This window comes from Ammospiza caudacuta, chromosome 1, assembly GCF_027887145.1.
Source record: "Ammospiza caudacuta isolate bAmmCau1 chromosome 1, bAmmCau1.pri, whole genome shotgun sequence".
Taxonomy (NCBI): Eukaryota; Metazoa; Chordata; class Aves; order Passeriformes; family Passerellidae; genus Ammospiza; species Ammospiza caudacuta.
Window position 1 is genome coordinate 155,735,945 of NC_080593.1, and position 13,675 is coordinate 155,749,619.

General features: G+C 40.2%; 1 protein-coding gene across 1 annotated transcript in view; it reads right to left on the reverse strand.

Moving 5' to 3' along the window:
• The window catches only part of TONSL (tonsoku like, DNA repair protein), a 113,040-nt gene that overhangs the window by 35,856 nt on the left and 63,509 nt on the right, over positions 1-13,675 (reverse strand). The window contains exons 23-24 of the mRNA XM_058812454.1: positions 3,240-3,403; positions 1,538-1,649 (exon numbers count right to left, since the gene is read on the reverse strand). Of these exons, the coding sequence (XP_058668437.1) occupies positions 1,538-1,649; positions 3,240-3,403 (276 nt within the window). The remainder of the gene's footprint in view (positions 1-1,537; positions 1,650-3,239; positions 3,404-13,675) is intronic.

Genomic DNA, 13,675 nt, shown 5'->3' on the forward strand with positions numbered 1-13,675 from the left:
TGAGAGTTCAGGAAAACAAATTTTACAAAAAAGATAAAAATAAAAAAAAATCTAGAAAAAAGTCCAAAAAAATTCCAAGAAAAATCAGAATAAAATAAAATATCTCAAAATAATCTCAATAAAAAGGAAAAAAGAAAATTTAAAAATCCTAAAAAAATTCTTTAAAAAAGGAAAAAATACTGAAAAAAAAAAATTGAAATAAACAGGAAAAAAATCGAAATAATCCCTAAAAAAATTTTTAAAAAGTCTGAAAAAAATCCCCAATAAATCCCTGATTAATTCCCAATAAAATACATGTAAATTCCCAATAAAATTAATTTTTTTTACCTTTTTCCAGGCGCATTTTTAGGGTTTTGTGAGTCCAGCTCAGGCCCAAAATTCCCCCAAAAATTCCCACTAAAATGCCCAAAAATTCCCCCTTAAATTCCCAAAATGCCCTAAAAAATCTGAATAAAATCCTCCAAAAAATCCAGCAAAAATAAACCTCAAAATCCATAAAAAATGTGGAAAAAGTCCTAAAAATCTGGGAAAAATTTAAAAAAATTCCAAAAAATCTGGAAAAAATCAGAAAAAATGAGAGGGAAAACGCCTAAAAATTCTGGAAAATATTTTAAAAATATGGAAAAAATTGGAAAAAAATCCTCAAGAATAATTTTTTTAACAAATCCTCAAAATTTTAAAAGAAATCCTTAAAAGTTCAGGAAAACAAATTTAAAAAAAAAAAGACAAAAAAAAATCAGAACAAAATTCAGAAAAAAAAAATTTAAAATGCCATGAAATATAATTCAAAAAGGTAATAAATATCCCTAAATAATCTCAATAAAAAGTGAAAATAAAATTTAAAAATTATTTTAAAAATCTAGAAAAAAATATTTTAAAAAATAGGAAAAAATGGAAAAAAAAAATAAAATTCCTGCAAAAATCTCCCCAAAATTCCACCTAAAATTCCAAAATTGTCCTTGAAACTCTCAAGAAAATCATTTAAAAATACAGAAAAATAAAAAACCAAAATCCTTTAAAAATCTGGGAAAGATCCTAAAAAATCTGGGAAAAATTTTTTAAAAATTCACGAGAAATGAGGGGGAAAATCCTAAAAATTATGAAAAAAAAATATTAAAGAACTATGGAAAAAAATCTTTAGAAATAATTACAAAAAATGCTACAATTAAAGAAAAAGCCTCAAAAAATTAAGGAAGAAAAATTAAAAATAAATCTGAAAAACTCGGGGAAAAAATCCGAAGAAATATCAGGAAAAAAAATAGAATAATTATCTAAAATGATCTCAAAATAATCCCAAAAAAAGAAGGAAAAATTATTTTTAAAATTGTAAAAAAATGGGGAAAAATTTTGAAAAAAATGCAAGAAAATGGAGAAAAAAATCCGAAAAAATCTGAAAAAAAGTCTGAAAAAAATTCTGAAAAAATACAAAAAAATGGAGAAAAAAATCCGAAAAAAATTCTGAAAAAATCTCTTTGAATTCCCAAGAAATTCCCAAGAAATTCCCTCCAAAAAACCCCAATAAATTGAATTTTTTTACCTTTTTCCAGGAGGATTTGGAGCGTTTCCTGGGCGCTGTCCCAGGTTTCCGAGTCCAATTCTGGTCCAAAATTTTGCAGCCACTCCTGGAGGGTCTGCAGGGGGGTCTGGCCCTGGAAAGGACAAAAAATTCAGAAAATTTACAATAAAATGGCAAAAAAATGAAGAAAAAAATGGGGAAAAAAGAAGAATTTAAATGGTCAAGTATTGGTTAAAAAAATGCCAAAAATAATTCGGTTTTTGATGGAAAAATTGGATTAAATTGGATTAAAATTGGATTAAAATCCTGAAAAATCGGATGAAAATCAGACAGAATCCTAAGGGAAAAAATAAAAATATCTTAAAAATTGTTTTCAAATGAGAAGAAATGCTAAAAAAATATCGGAAAATATTAAATGACAAAAATGTTAAAAGGATTTTTTTAAGCAGTGAAATATTCGGGGAAAATAAAATCGGGGAAATTTTAAAAAAATTTTAAAAAAATTTTCTGAAGAAAAATCAGATTAAAATCCCCCCAAAAGCTGGGGGGAAAATCTTGAAAAAAATCAGAATGAAATCCCTAAAAATCAGGAGAAATTATTAAAAAATCCAATTAAATTGCCCAAAAGGTGAGGAAAAACAAATCTAAAATAATACAATAAAAATCGCCAAAAAATCAGGAAAATGAAATAAAAAAAAAAAAAAGTAAAAGTTCAGAAAAAACCAGAAAAAATTGCCCAAAAAATTCAGACAAAAGGGCTGAAAAATCCTAAAAAATCTCCAAAAAAACAGAAGAAAATTTAAAAGAATTAAAAAAAAAAAAAGAAAAAAAATTGCTTAAAAAACAGAAAAAAATGCAAATAAAATCAGACAAAAAAGGTCTTTAAAAATTCCCAAAAAATCACAAGGACTGTTAAAAATTCAGAAAATAAATCTGGAAAAATTCATAAAAAATCGGAAGAAATTCAGAAAATATGAAGTAAAAAGCTTGAGGAAAAGTCTGAAGAATATCTGGAAAAATCAGAAAAAAATCAGAAAAAAGTCAGAAAAAAATGCAAATAAAATCAGACAAAAAACGTCTTTAAAACCCCCCAAAAATTCATAAAGACTGTTAAAAATTCAGGAAAAAAAATCTGAAAAAATCTGAAAAAATCCTTAAAAAATCCGGAGAAATTCAGAAAAAAAGTAAAAAGCTTAAGGAAGAGTCTGAAGAATAGCTGGAAAAATCAGAAAAAATTCAGAAAAAAAATCAGAAAAAAAAATCAGAAAAAAAAAATCAGAAAAAAATGCAAATAAATTCAGGCAAAAAACGTCTTTAAAATCCCTAAAAATCACAAAGACTGTTAAAAATTCAGGGAAAAAATCTGAAAAAATCATTAAAAAATTGGAAGAAATTCAGCAAAAATAAAGTAAAAAGCTTAAGGAAAAGACTGAAAAGTCAGAAAAAAATCAGAAAAAAATCAGAAAAATAATCAGAAAAAATTCAGAAAAAAATCAGAAAAAAATCAGAAAAAAATGCAAATAACAACAGACAAAAAACGTCTTTAGAAACACCCATAAACTCATAAAGACTGCTCAAAATACAGATAAAAAAGCTGAAAAAAATCGCTAAAAATGTGGAAAAAAGGAGGGAAAAATGGCCTGAAAGAATGGCAAGAAATTGGAAACAACCCCAGAGGATTCCGCAGCAGCCGGGCCACGTTTGGGTCCTTCCCCTCACGCACCCGCGCGTTCCGGGCGCTCAGCCGGGCCCCGCTCCCGATCAGCAGCTGCGCCACCGCAAAGCGCCCCGAGGCCAGCGCGTCGTGCAGGGGGGTGACGCCCTCACAGCCCGGCCCGCCGGGGTCGTCCAGGGCGGCGCCGTGGGACAGCAGCAGCCGAACGATCTCTGGGGAGGGAAAATCCTATTAATGATCCTAAATGTGATCCTGATCCTAAATGTGATCCTGATCCTGATCCTAAATGTGATCCTGATCCTAAATGTGATCCTGATCCTGATTCTGATCCTGATCCTAATCCTGATCCTGATCCCAACCCTGACCCCCTCACAGCCCGGCCCGCCGGGGTCGTCCAGGGCGGCGCCGTGAGACAGCAGCAGCCGAACGATCTCTGGGGAGGGAAAATCCTATTAATGATCCTGATCCTGATCCTAAATGGGATCCTGATCTTAAATGTGATCCTGATCCTAAATGTGATCCTGATCCTAACTGTGATCTTGATCCTAAATGTGATCCTGACCCTAAATGTGACCCTGATCCTGATCTTAAATGTGATCCTGATCCTAAATGTGATCCTAATCCTGATCCTGATCCTGATCCCAACCTGACCCCCTCACAGCCCGGCCCGCCGGGGTCGTCCAGGGCGGCGCCGTGGACAGCAGCAGCCGAACGATCTCTGGGGAGAGAGAGAAATCCGAAATGTCATCCTGATCCTAAATGTGATCCCAAATGTGATCCCATTCCTGATCCTAAATGTGATCCTGATCCTAAATGTGATCCCATTCCTGATCCCAACCCTGACCCCCTCACAGCCCGGCCCGCCGGGGTCGTCCAGGGCGGCGCTGTGAGACAGCAGCAGCCAAACGATCTCTGGGGAGGGAAAAAATTCTATTAATGATCCCAAATGTGATCCCATTCCTGATCCTAAATGTGATCCTGATCCCAAATGTGATCCTGATCCTAAATGTGATCCCAAATGTGATCCCATTCCTGATCCTAAATGCGATCCTGGTCCTAAATGTGATCCTGATCCTAAATGTGATCCTGATCCTAAATGTGATCCTGATCCTAAATGTGATCCCATTCCTGATCCCAACCCTGACCCCCTCACAGCCCGGCCCGCCGGGGTCGTCCAGGGCGGCGCCGTGGGACAGCAGCAGCCGAACGATCTCTGGGGAGGGAAAAAATCCTATTAATGATCCTGATCCTGATCCTAAATGTGATCCTGATCTTAAATGTGATCCTGATCCCAACCCTGACCCCCTCACAGCCGGGGCCACCGGGGTCGTCCAGGGCGGCGCCGTGAGACAGCAGCAACTGAACGATCTCTGGGGAGGGAAAAAATCCTATTAATGATCCTGATCCTGATCCTAAATGTGATCCTGATCTTAAATGTGATCCTGATCCTAAATGTGATCCTGATCCTAACTGTGATCTTGATCCTAAATGTGATCCTGACCCTAAATGTGACCCTGATCCTGATCCTAAATGTGATCCTGATCCTAAATGTGATCCCGATCCTAAATGTGATCCCAAATGTGATCCTGATCCTGATCCCAACCCTGACCCCCTCACAGCCCGGCCCGCCGGGGTCGTCCAGGGCGGCGCCGTGAGACAGCAGCAGCCGAACGATCTCTGGGGAGGGAAAAAAATCCTATTAATGATCCTGATCCTGATCCTAAATGTGATCCTGATCCCAAATGTGATCCTGATCCTAAATGTGATCCTAATCCTGATCCTGATCCTGATCCCAACCCTGACCCCCTCACAGCCCGGCCCGCCGGGGTCGTCCAGGGCGGCGCCGTGGGACAGCAGCAACCGAACGATCTCTGGGGAGAGAGAGAAATCCTAAATGTCATCCTGATCCTAAATGGGATCCCAAATGTGATCCCATTCCTGATCCTAATCCTGATCCTGATCCCAACCCTGACCCCCTCACAGCCCGGCCCGCCGGGGACGTCCAGGGCGGCGCCGTGAGACAGCAGCAACCGAACGATCTCTGGGGAGAGAGAGAAATCCTAAATGTGATCCTGATCCTAAATGGGATCCCATTCCTGATCCTAAATGTGATCCCAACCCTGACCCCCTCACAGCCCGGACCACTGGGGTCGTCCAGGGCGGCGCCGTGAGACAGCAGCAACTGCACAATGTCTGGGCAGAGAGAGAAATCCTAAATGTCATCCTGATCCTAAATGTGATCCTGACCCTAAATGTGATCCTGATCCTAAATGTGATCCTGATCCTAAATGTGATCCCATTCCTGATCCTGTGATCCCATTCCTGATCCTAAATGTGATCCCATTCCTGATCCTAAATGTGATCCTGATCCTGATCCTAAATGTGATCCTGATCCTGATCCTAAATGTGATCCTGATCCTAACTGTGATCCCATTCCTGATCCTGAATGTGATCCTGATCCTAAATGTGATCCCATTCCTGATCCCAACCCTGACCCCCTCACAGCCCGGCCCGCCGGGGTCGTCCAGGGCGGCGCCGTGAGACAGCAGCAGCCGAACGATCTCTGGGGAGGGAAAAAATTCTATTAATGATCCCAAATGTGATCCTGATCCTAAATGTGATCCTGATAATGATCCTAAATGTGATCCTGATCCTAAACGTGATCATGATCCTGATTCTGATCCTGATCCTAATCCTGATCCTGATCCCAACCCTGACCCCCTCACAGCCCGGCCCGCCGGGGTCGTCCAGGGCGGCGCTGTGAGACAGCAGCAGCCGAACGATCTCTGGGGAGGGAAAAAATTCTATTAATGATCCCAAATGTGATCCCATTCCTGATCCTAAATGTGATCCTGATCCTGATCCTAAATGTGATCCTGATCCCAAATGTGATCCTGATCCTAAATGTGATCCCAAATGTGATCCCATTCCTGATCCTAAATGCGATCCTGGTCCTAAATGTGATCCTGATCCTAAATGTGATCCTGATCCCAAATGTGATCCTGATCCTGATCCCAACCCTGACCCCCTCACAGCCGGGACCCTCGCGGTCGTCCAGGGCGGCGCCGTGAGACAGCAGCAGCAGAACGATCTCTGGGGAGAGAGAGAAATCCTAAATGTGATCCTGATCCTGATCCTAAATGTGATCCTGATCCTAAATGTGATCCTGATCCTAAATGTGATCCTGATCCTGATCCTGATCCTGATCCCAACCCTGACCCCCTCACAGCCCGGCCCGCCGGGGTCGTCCAGGGCGGCGCCGTGGGACAGCAGCAGCCGAACGATCTCTGGGGAGGGAAAAAATCCTATTTATGATCCTAAATGTGATCCTGATCCTAAATGTGATCCTGATAATGATCCTAAATGTGATCCTGATCCTAAACGTGATCATGATCCTGATTCTGATCCTGATCCTAATCCTGATCCTGATCCCAACCCTGACCCCCTCACAGCCGGGGCCACCGGGGTCGTCCAGGGCGGCGCCGTGAGACAGCAGCAGCCGAACGATCTCTGGGGAGAGAGAGAAATCCTAAATGTGATCCTGATCCTAAATGGGATCCCAAATGTGATCCCATTCCTGATCCTAAACGTGATTCTGATCCTAAATGTGATCCTGATCCTAAATGTGATCCAGATCCTAAATGTGATCCCAAATGTGATCCCATTCCTGATCCTAAATGTGATCCTGATCCCAAATGTGATCCCATTCCTGATCCTAACTGTGATCTTGATCCTAAATGTGATCCTGATCCTAACTGTGATCCTGATCCTAAATGTGATCCTGATCCTGATCCTAAATGTGATCCCGGTCTTGATCCCAACCCTGACCCCGTCACAGCTGGGGCCGCCGGGATTGTCCAGGGTGGCTCCATGGGACAGCAGCAAATGCACAATGTCTGGGGAGGGAAAACCCCATTATTGATCCTATTCCTGATCCTAAATGTGATCCTGATCCTGACCCCGACCCCATTCCTGATCCTGATCCTAAGTGTGATCCCGATCCTGATCCTAAATGTGACCCTCATCCTGATCCCAATCCTGATCCCGTCACAGCCCGGCCCACCGGGGTCATCCAGGGCGGCTCCGCAGGACAACAGCAAACACACGGTGTCTGGGGAGGGAAAATACTGATCCTGATCCTGATCCTAAATGTGACCCTGGTCCCAATCCTGATCCTGATCCTAAATGTGACCCTGATCCCAATCCTGACCCTGATCCTAAATGCGATCCTGATCCCAACCCTGATCCTAAATGTGATCCTGATCCCAATCCTGATCCTAAATGTGATCCTGATCCCAACCCTGATCCTGATCCTAAATGTGACCCTGATCCCAATCCTGACCCTGATCCTAAATGTGACCCTGATCCTAAATGTGATCCTGATCCTAAATGTGATCCTGATCCCAATCCTGACCCTGATCCTAAACGTGACCCTGGTCCCAATCCTGATCCTGATCCTAAATGCGATCCTGATCCCAACCCTGATCCTAAATGTGACCCTGATCCCAATCCTAATCCTGATCCTAAATGTGATCCTGATCCCAATCCTGACCCTGATCCTAAATGTGATCCTGATCCCAATCCTGACCCTGATCCTAAATGTGATCCTGATCCCAATCCTGACCCTGATCCTAAATGTGACCCTGATCCCAATCCTAATCCTGATCCTAAATGTGATCCTGATCCCAATCCTGACCCTGATCCTAAATGTGATCCTGATCCCAATCCCAATCCCAATCCCATCCCTGATCCCATTCCTGACCCCAATCTCAATTCCAACTCTGTCCCCTCATTCACCATCTCCTTCACATTCCAATCCCTGTTCCTGATCCCATCCCCAGTCTCAAATCCTGGTCCCATTCCTGATCCCTCATCCCATTCCTGATCCCAATCCCGATCCTGATCCTGATCCCAATCCCTGACCCCAATCCCATTCCTGATCCCATTGCCAACCCCAATCCCAATCCCAATTCCTGATCCCTGATCTCAATCCCTGACCCCAATCCCAATCCCAATCCCAGTCCCTGTTCTCAATCCCTGATCCCAGCCCCATTCCTGATCCCAACCCCAATCCCTGATCCCTGTTCTCAATCCCTGACCCCAATCCCATTCCTGATCCCAATTCCTGGTCCCAATCCTATTCCTGATCCCAATCCCAGTTCTATTCCTGATCCCAATCCCAATTCCCGATCCCAATCCCAGCTCTATTCCTGATCCCAATTCCTGATCCCAATTCCTGATCCCAATCTTATTCCTGATCCCAATCCCAGCTCTATTCCTGATCCCAATCCCTGATCCCAATCCCATTCCTGATCCCAATCCCAGCTCTATTCCTGATCCCAATTCCTGATCCTAATCCCATTCCCAATCTTATTCCTGATCCCAATCCCAATTCCTGATGCCAATTCCCGATCCCAATTCCTGATCCCAATCTTATTCCTGATCCCAATTCCCAATCCCAATCCAAATCCTATTCCTGATCCCAATCCCAGCTCTATTCCTGATCCAAATTCCTGATCCCAATCCCTGATCCCAATCCCATTCCTGATCCCAATCCCAGCTGTATTGCTGATCCCAATTCCTGATCCCAATCCTATTCCTGATCCCAATTCCTGATCCCAATCCTATTCCTGGTTTTATTCCTGATCCCAATCCCGTTCCCAATCTTATTCCTGATCCCAATCCCTGATCCCAATCCCATTCCTGATCCCAATCCTATTCCTGATCCCAATTCCTGATCCCAATTCCTGATCCCAATCTTATTCCTGATCCCAATCCCAATCTAATTCCTGATCCCAATCCCAATCTAATTCCTGATCCCAATCCCAGTTCTATTCCTGATCCCAATTCCTGATCCCAATTCCTGATCCCAATCCCATTCCTGATCCCAATTCCTGATCCCAATCCCATTCCTGATCCCAATCCTATTCCTGATCCCAATTCCTGATTCCAATCCCAGTTCTATTCCTGAACCCAATTCCTGATCCCAATTCCCAATCCCAATCCCAATTCCTGATCCCAATTCCTGATCCCAATCTTATTCCTGATCCCAATCCCAATCTAATTCCTGATCCCAATCCCAGTTCTATTCCTGATCCCAATTCCTGATCCCAATTCCTGATCCCAATCTTATTCCTGATCCCAATCTAATTCCTGATCCCAATCCCAATCTAATTCCTGATCCCAATCCCAGTTCTATTCCTGAACCCAATTCCTGATCCCAATTCCCAATCCCAATCCCAATCCTAATCCTGATCCCAATTCCTGATCCCAATCTTATTCCTGATCCCAATTCCTGATCCCAATCCCAGCTCTATTCCTGACCCCAATTCCTGACCCCAATTCCTGATCCCAATTCCCGATCCCAATCCCAATTCCTGATCCCAATTCCCAATCCTGATCCCAATCTTATTCCTGATCCCAATCTTATTCCTGACCCCAATTCCTGACCCCAATTCCTGATCCCAATCCCCGATCCCAATCCCGATCCCATTCCCAATCTCATCAGCTGTTCCCATTGTTTATCTCATTTTTGGTCCCAGAAAAAAATCCCAAATTTCCCCCCAAATATCCCCTGAAAACAATAAAAAACATCCCCAAAAACCTAAAAACAATCCCCAAAAGTTCCCCAAAATTTCCCTAAAAATTCCCCAAAAGAAAAAAACCTCTCAAAACCCACCAAAATGTCCCCCAAAATCTCCAAAATTTCCCTAAAAATCCCAAACAATCCCCAAAGGTCCGAAAAACTCCAAAACCCCACCAAAAAATTTCCAAAAAATTCCCTAAAAACTTTCAAAATTCCCCAGAAAACTTCCCAAAAACACCCCAAAAATTCCCCAAAAATCCCAAAAAATCCACCAAAAATTCCCCCAAAACCCAAAAATTTCCCCAAATTTCCCTAAACATCCCAAACGATCCCCAAAGGTACCGAAAAACTCCCAAACCTCACCAAAAAATTCCAAAAAAATCCCTAAAAACTTTCAAAATTCCCCAGGAAACTTCCCAAAAATTCCCCAAAAATCCAAAAAAATCCCAAAAATTCCACCAAAAATTCCCCCAAAATCTGAAAATTTCCCCAAATTTCCCTAAAAATCCCCAAAGGCACCGAAAAACTCCCAAACCTCACCAAGAAATTCCAAAAAAATCCCTAAAAACTTTCAAAATTCCCCAGAAAACTTCCCAAAAATTCCCCAAAAATCCCAAAAAATACCAAAAGTTCCACCAAAAATTCCCCCAAAACCCAAGAATTTCCCCAAATTTCCCTAAAAATCCCAAATGATCCCCAAAGGTCCTAAAAACTCCCAAACCTCACCCAAAAATTTCCAAAAAATCCCAAAAAACTTTCAAAATTCCCCAGAAAACTTCCCAAAAATTCCCCAAAAATCCCAAAAAATCCACCAAAAATTCCAAAAATTCCCCCAAAAATTTCCCCAAATTTCCCTAAAAATCCCCAAAGGTACCGAAAAATTCCCAAACCTCACCAAAAAATTTCCAAAACATTCCCAAAAACTTTCAAAATTCCCCAGAAAACTTCCCAAAACTTCCCAAAAAATTCCAAAAAATCCCAAAAATTCCCCCAAAATCCGAAAATTTCCCCAAATTTCCCTAAAAATCCCCAAAGGTACCGAAAAACGCCCAAACCTCACCCAAAAATTTCCAAAAAATTCCTAAAAACTTTCAAAATTCCCCAGAAAACTTCCCAAAAATTCCCCAAAAATTTCCCAAAAAATCCCAAAAATTCCCCAAAAATTCCCCAAAAATTGCCCCAAATCCCAAAATTTCAAAAAAATTCCCTAAAAACTTTCAAAAATCCCTAGAAAACTTCCCAAAAATTCTCTAAAAATCCCAAAAATTCCACCAAAATTTCCAAAAAAATTCCCTAAAACCTTTCAAAATTCCCCAGAAAATTCCACCAAAAATTCCCCCAAATTCCCAAAATTTCCCCAAATTTCCCTAAAAATTTCCAAAAAATTCCCTAAAAACTTTCAAAATTCCCCAGAAAACCTCCAAAAAATTCCCCAAAAATTCCCCCAAAACCCGAAAATTTCCCCCAAAATTTTCCCAAAATTCCAAAATTTCCCCAAAATCCCAAAAATTTCCCCAAATTTCCCTAAAAATTTCCCAAAAATTCCCTAAAAACTTTCAAAATTCCCCAGAAAACTTCCCAAAAATTCTCTAAAAATCCCAAAAATTCCACCAAAATTTCAAAAAAAATTCCCTAAAACCTTTCAAAATTCCCCAGAAAATTCCACCCAAAATTCCCCCAAATTCCCAAAATTTCCCCAAATTTCTCTAAAAATTTCCAAAAAATTCCCGAAAAACTTTCAAAATTCCCCAGAAAACCTCCAAAAAATTCCCCAAAAATTCCCCAAAATTCCACCAAAAATTCCCCCAAAATCCCCCAAAACCCGAAAATTTCCCCAAAAATTTTCCCAAAATCCCAAAAATTTCCCCAAATTTCCCTAAAAATTTCCCAAAAATTCCCTAAAACCTTTCAAAATTCCCCAGAAAACTTCCCAAAAATTCCCCAAAAGTTTCCCAAAAAATCCCAAAAATTCCCCAAAAATTGCCCCAAATCCCAAAATTTCCCAAAAATTCCCTAAAAACTTTCAAAATTCCCTAGAAAACCTCCAAAAAATTCCCCAAAAATTCCCCCAAAACCCGAAAATTTCCCCAAAAATTTTCCCAAAATTCCAAAATTTCCCCAAAATCCCAAAAATTTCCCCAAATTTCCTTAAAATTTCCCAAAAATTCCCTAAAAACTTTCAAAATTCCCCAGAAAACTTCCCAAAAATTCCCCAAAAATCCCAAAAAATCCCAAAAATTTCCCCAAATTCCCCTAAAAATCCCCAAAGGTACCAAAAAACTCCCAAACCTCACCCAAAAAAATCCAAAAAATTCCCTAAAAACTTTCAAAATTCCCCAGAAAACTTCCCAAAAATTCCCCAAAAGTTTCCCAAAAAATCCCAAAAATTCCCCAAAAAATCCCAAAAATTCCCCAAAAATTCCCACAAAACCCAAAAATTTCCCCAAATTTCCCTAAAAATTTCCCAAAAATTCCCTAAAAACTTTCAAAATTCCCCAGAAAACTTCCCAAAAATTCTCTAAAAATCCCAAAAATTCCACCAAAATTTCCAAAAAAATTCCCTAAAACCTTTCAAAATTCCCCAGAAAATTCCACCCAAAATTCCCCCAAATTCCCAAAATTTCCCCAAATTTCCCTAAAAATTTCCAAAAAATTCCCGAAAAACTTTCAAAATTCCCCAGAAAACCTCCCAAAAATTCCCCAAAAATTCCAAAAAATCCACCAAAAATTCCAAAAATTCCCCCCAAAATTTCCCCAAATTTCCCTAAAAATCCCCAAAGGCACCGAAAAACTCCCAAACCTCACCAAAAAATTCCAAAAAAATCCCTAAAAACTTTCAAAATTCCCCAGAAAACTTCCCAAAAATTCCCCAAAAATCCCAAAAAATACCAAAAGTTCCACCAAAAATTCCCCCAAAACCCAAAAATTTCCCCAAATTTCCCTAAAAATCCCAAATGATCCCCAAAGGTCCTAAAAACTCCCAAACCTCACCCAAAAATTTCCAAAAAATCCCAAAAAACTTTCAAAATTCCCCAGAAAACTTCCCAAAACTTCCCAAAAAATTCCAAAAAATCCCAAAAATTCCCCCAAAATCCGAAAATTTCCCCAAATTTCCCTAAAAATCCCCAAAGGTACCGAAAAACGCCCAAACCTCACCCAAAAATTTCCAAAAAATTCCTAAAAACTTTCAAAATTCCCCAGAAAACTTCCCAAAAATGCCCCAAAAATTTCCCAAAAATTCCCCAAAAATTCCCCAAAAATTGCCCCAAATCCCAAAATTTCAAAAAAATTCCCTAAAAACTTTCAAAAATCCCTAGAAAACTTCCCAAAAATTCTCTAAAAATCCCAAAAATTCCACCAAAATTTCCAAAAAAATTCCCTAAAACCTTTCAAAATTCCCCAGAAAATTCCACCAAAAATTCCCCCAAATTCCCAAAATTTCCCCAAATTTCTCTAAAAATTTCCAAAAAATTCCCTAAAAACTTTCAAAATTCCCCAGAAAACCTCCAAAAAATTCCCCAAAAATTCCCCCAAAACCCGAAAATTTCCCCCAAAATTTTCCCAAAATTCCAAAATTTCCCCAAAATCCCAAAAATTTCCCCAAATTTCCCTAAAAATTTCCCAAAAATTCCCTAAAAACTTTCAAAATTCCCCAGAAAACTTCCCAAAAATTCCCCAAAAATCCCAAAAAATCCCAAAAATTTCCCCAAATTCCCCTAAAAATCCCCAAAGGTACCAAAAAACTCCCAAACCTCACCCAAAAAAATCCAAAAAATTCCCTAAAAACTTTCAAAATTCCCCAGAAAACTTCCCAAAAATTCCCCAAAAGTTTCCCAAAAAATCCCAAAAATTCCCCAAAAAATCCCAAAAATTCCCCAAAAATTCCCACAAAACCCAA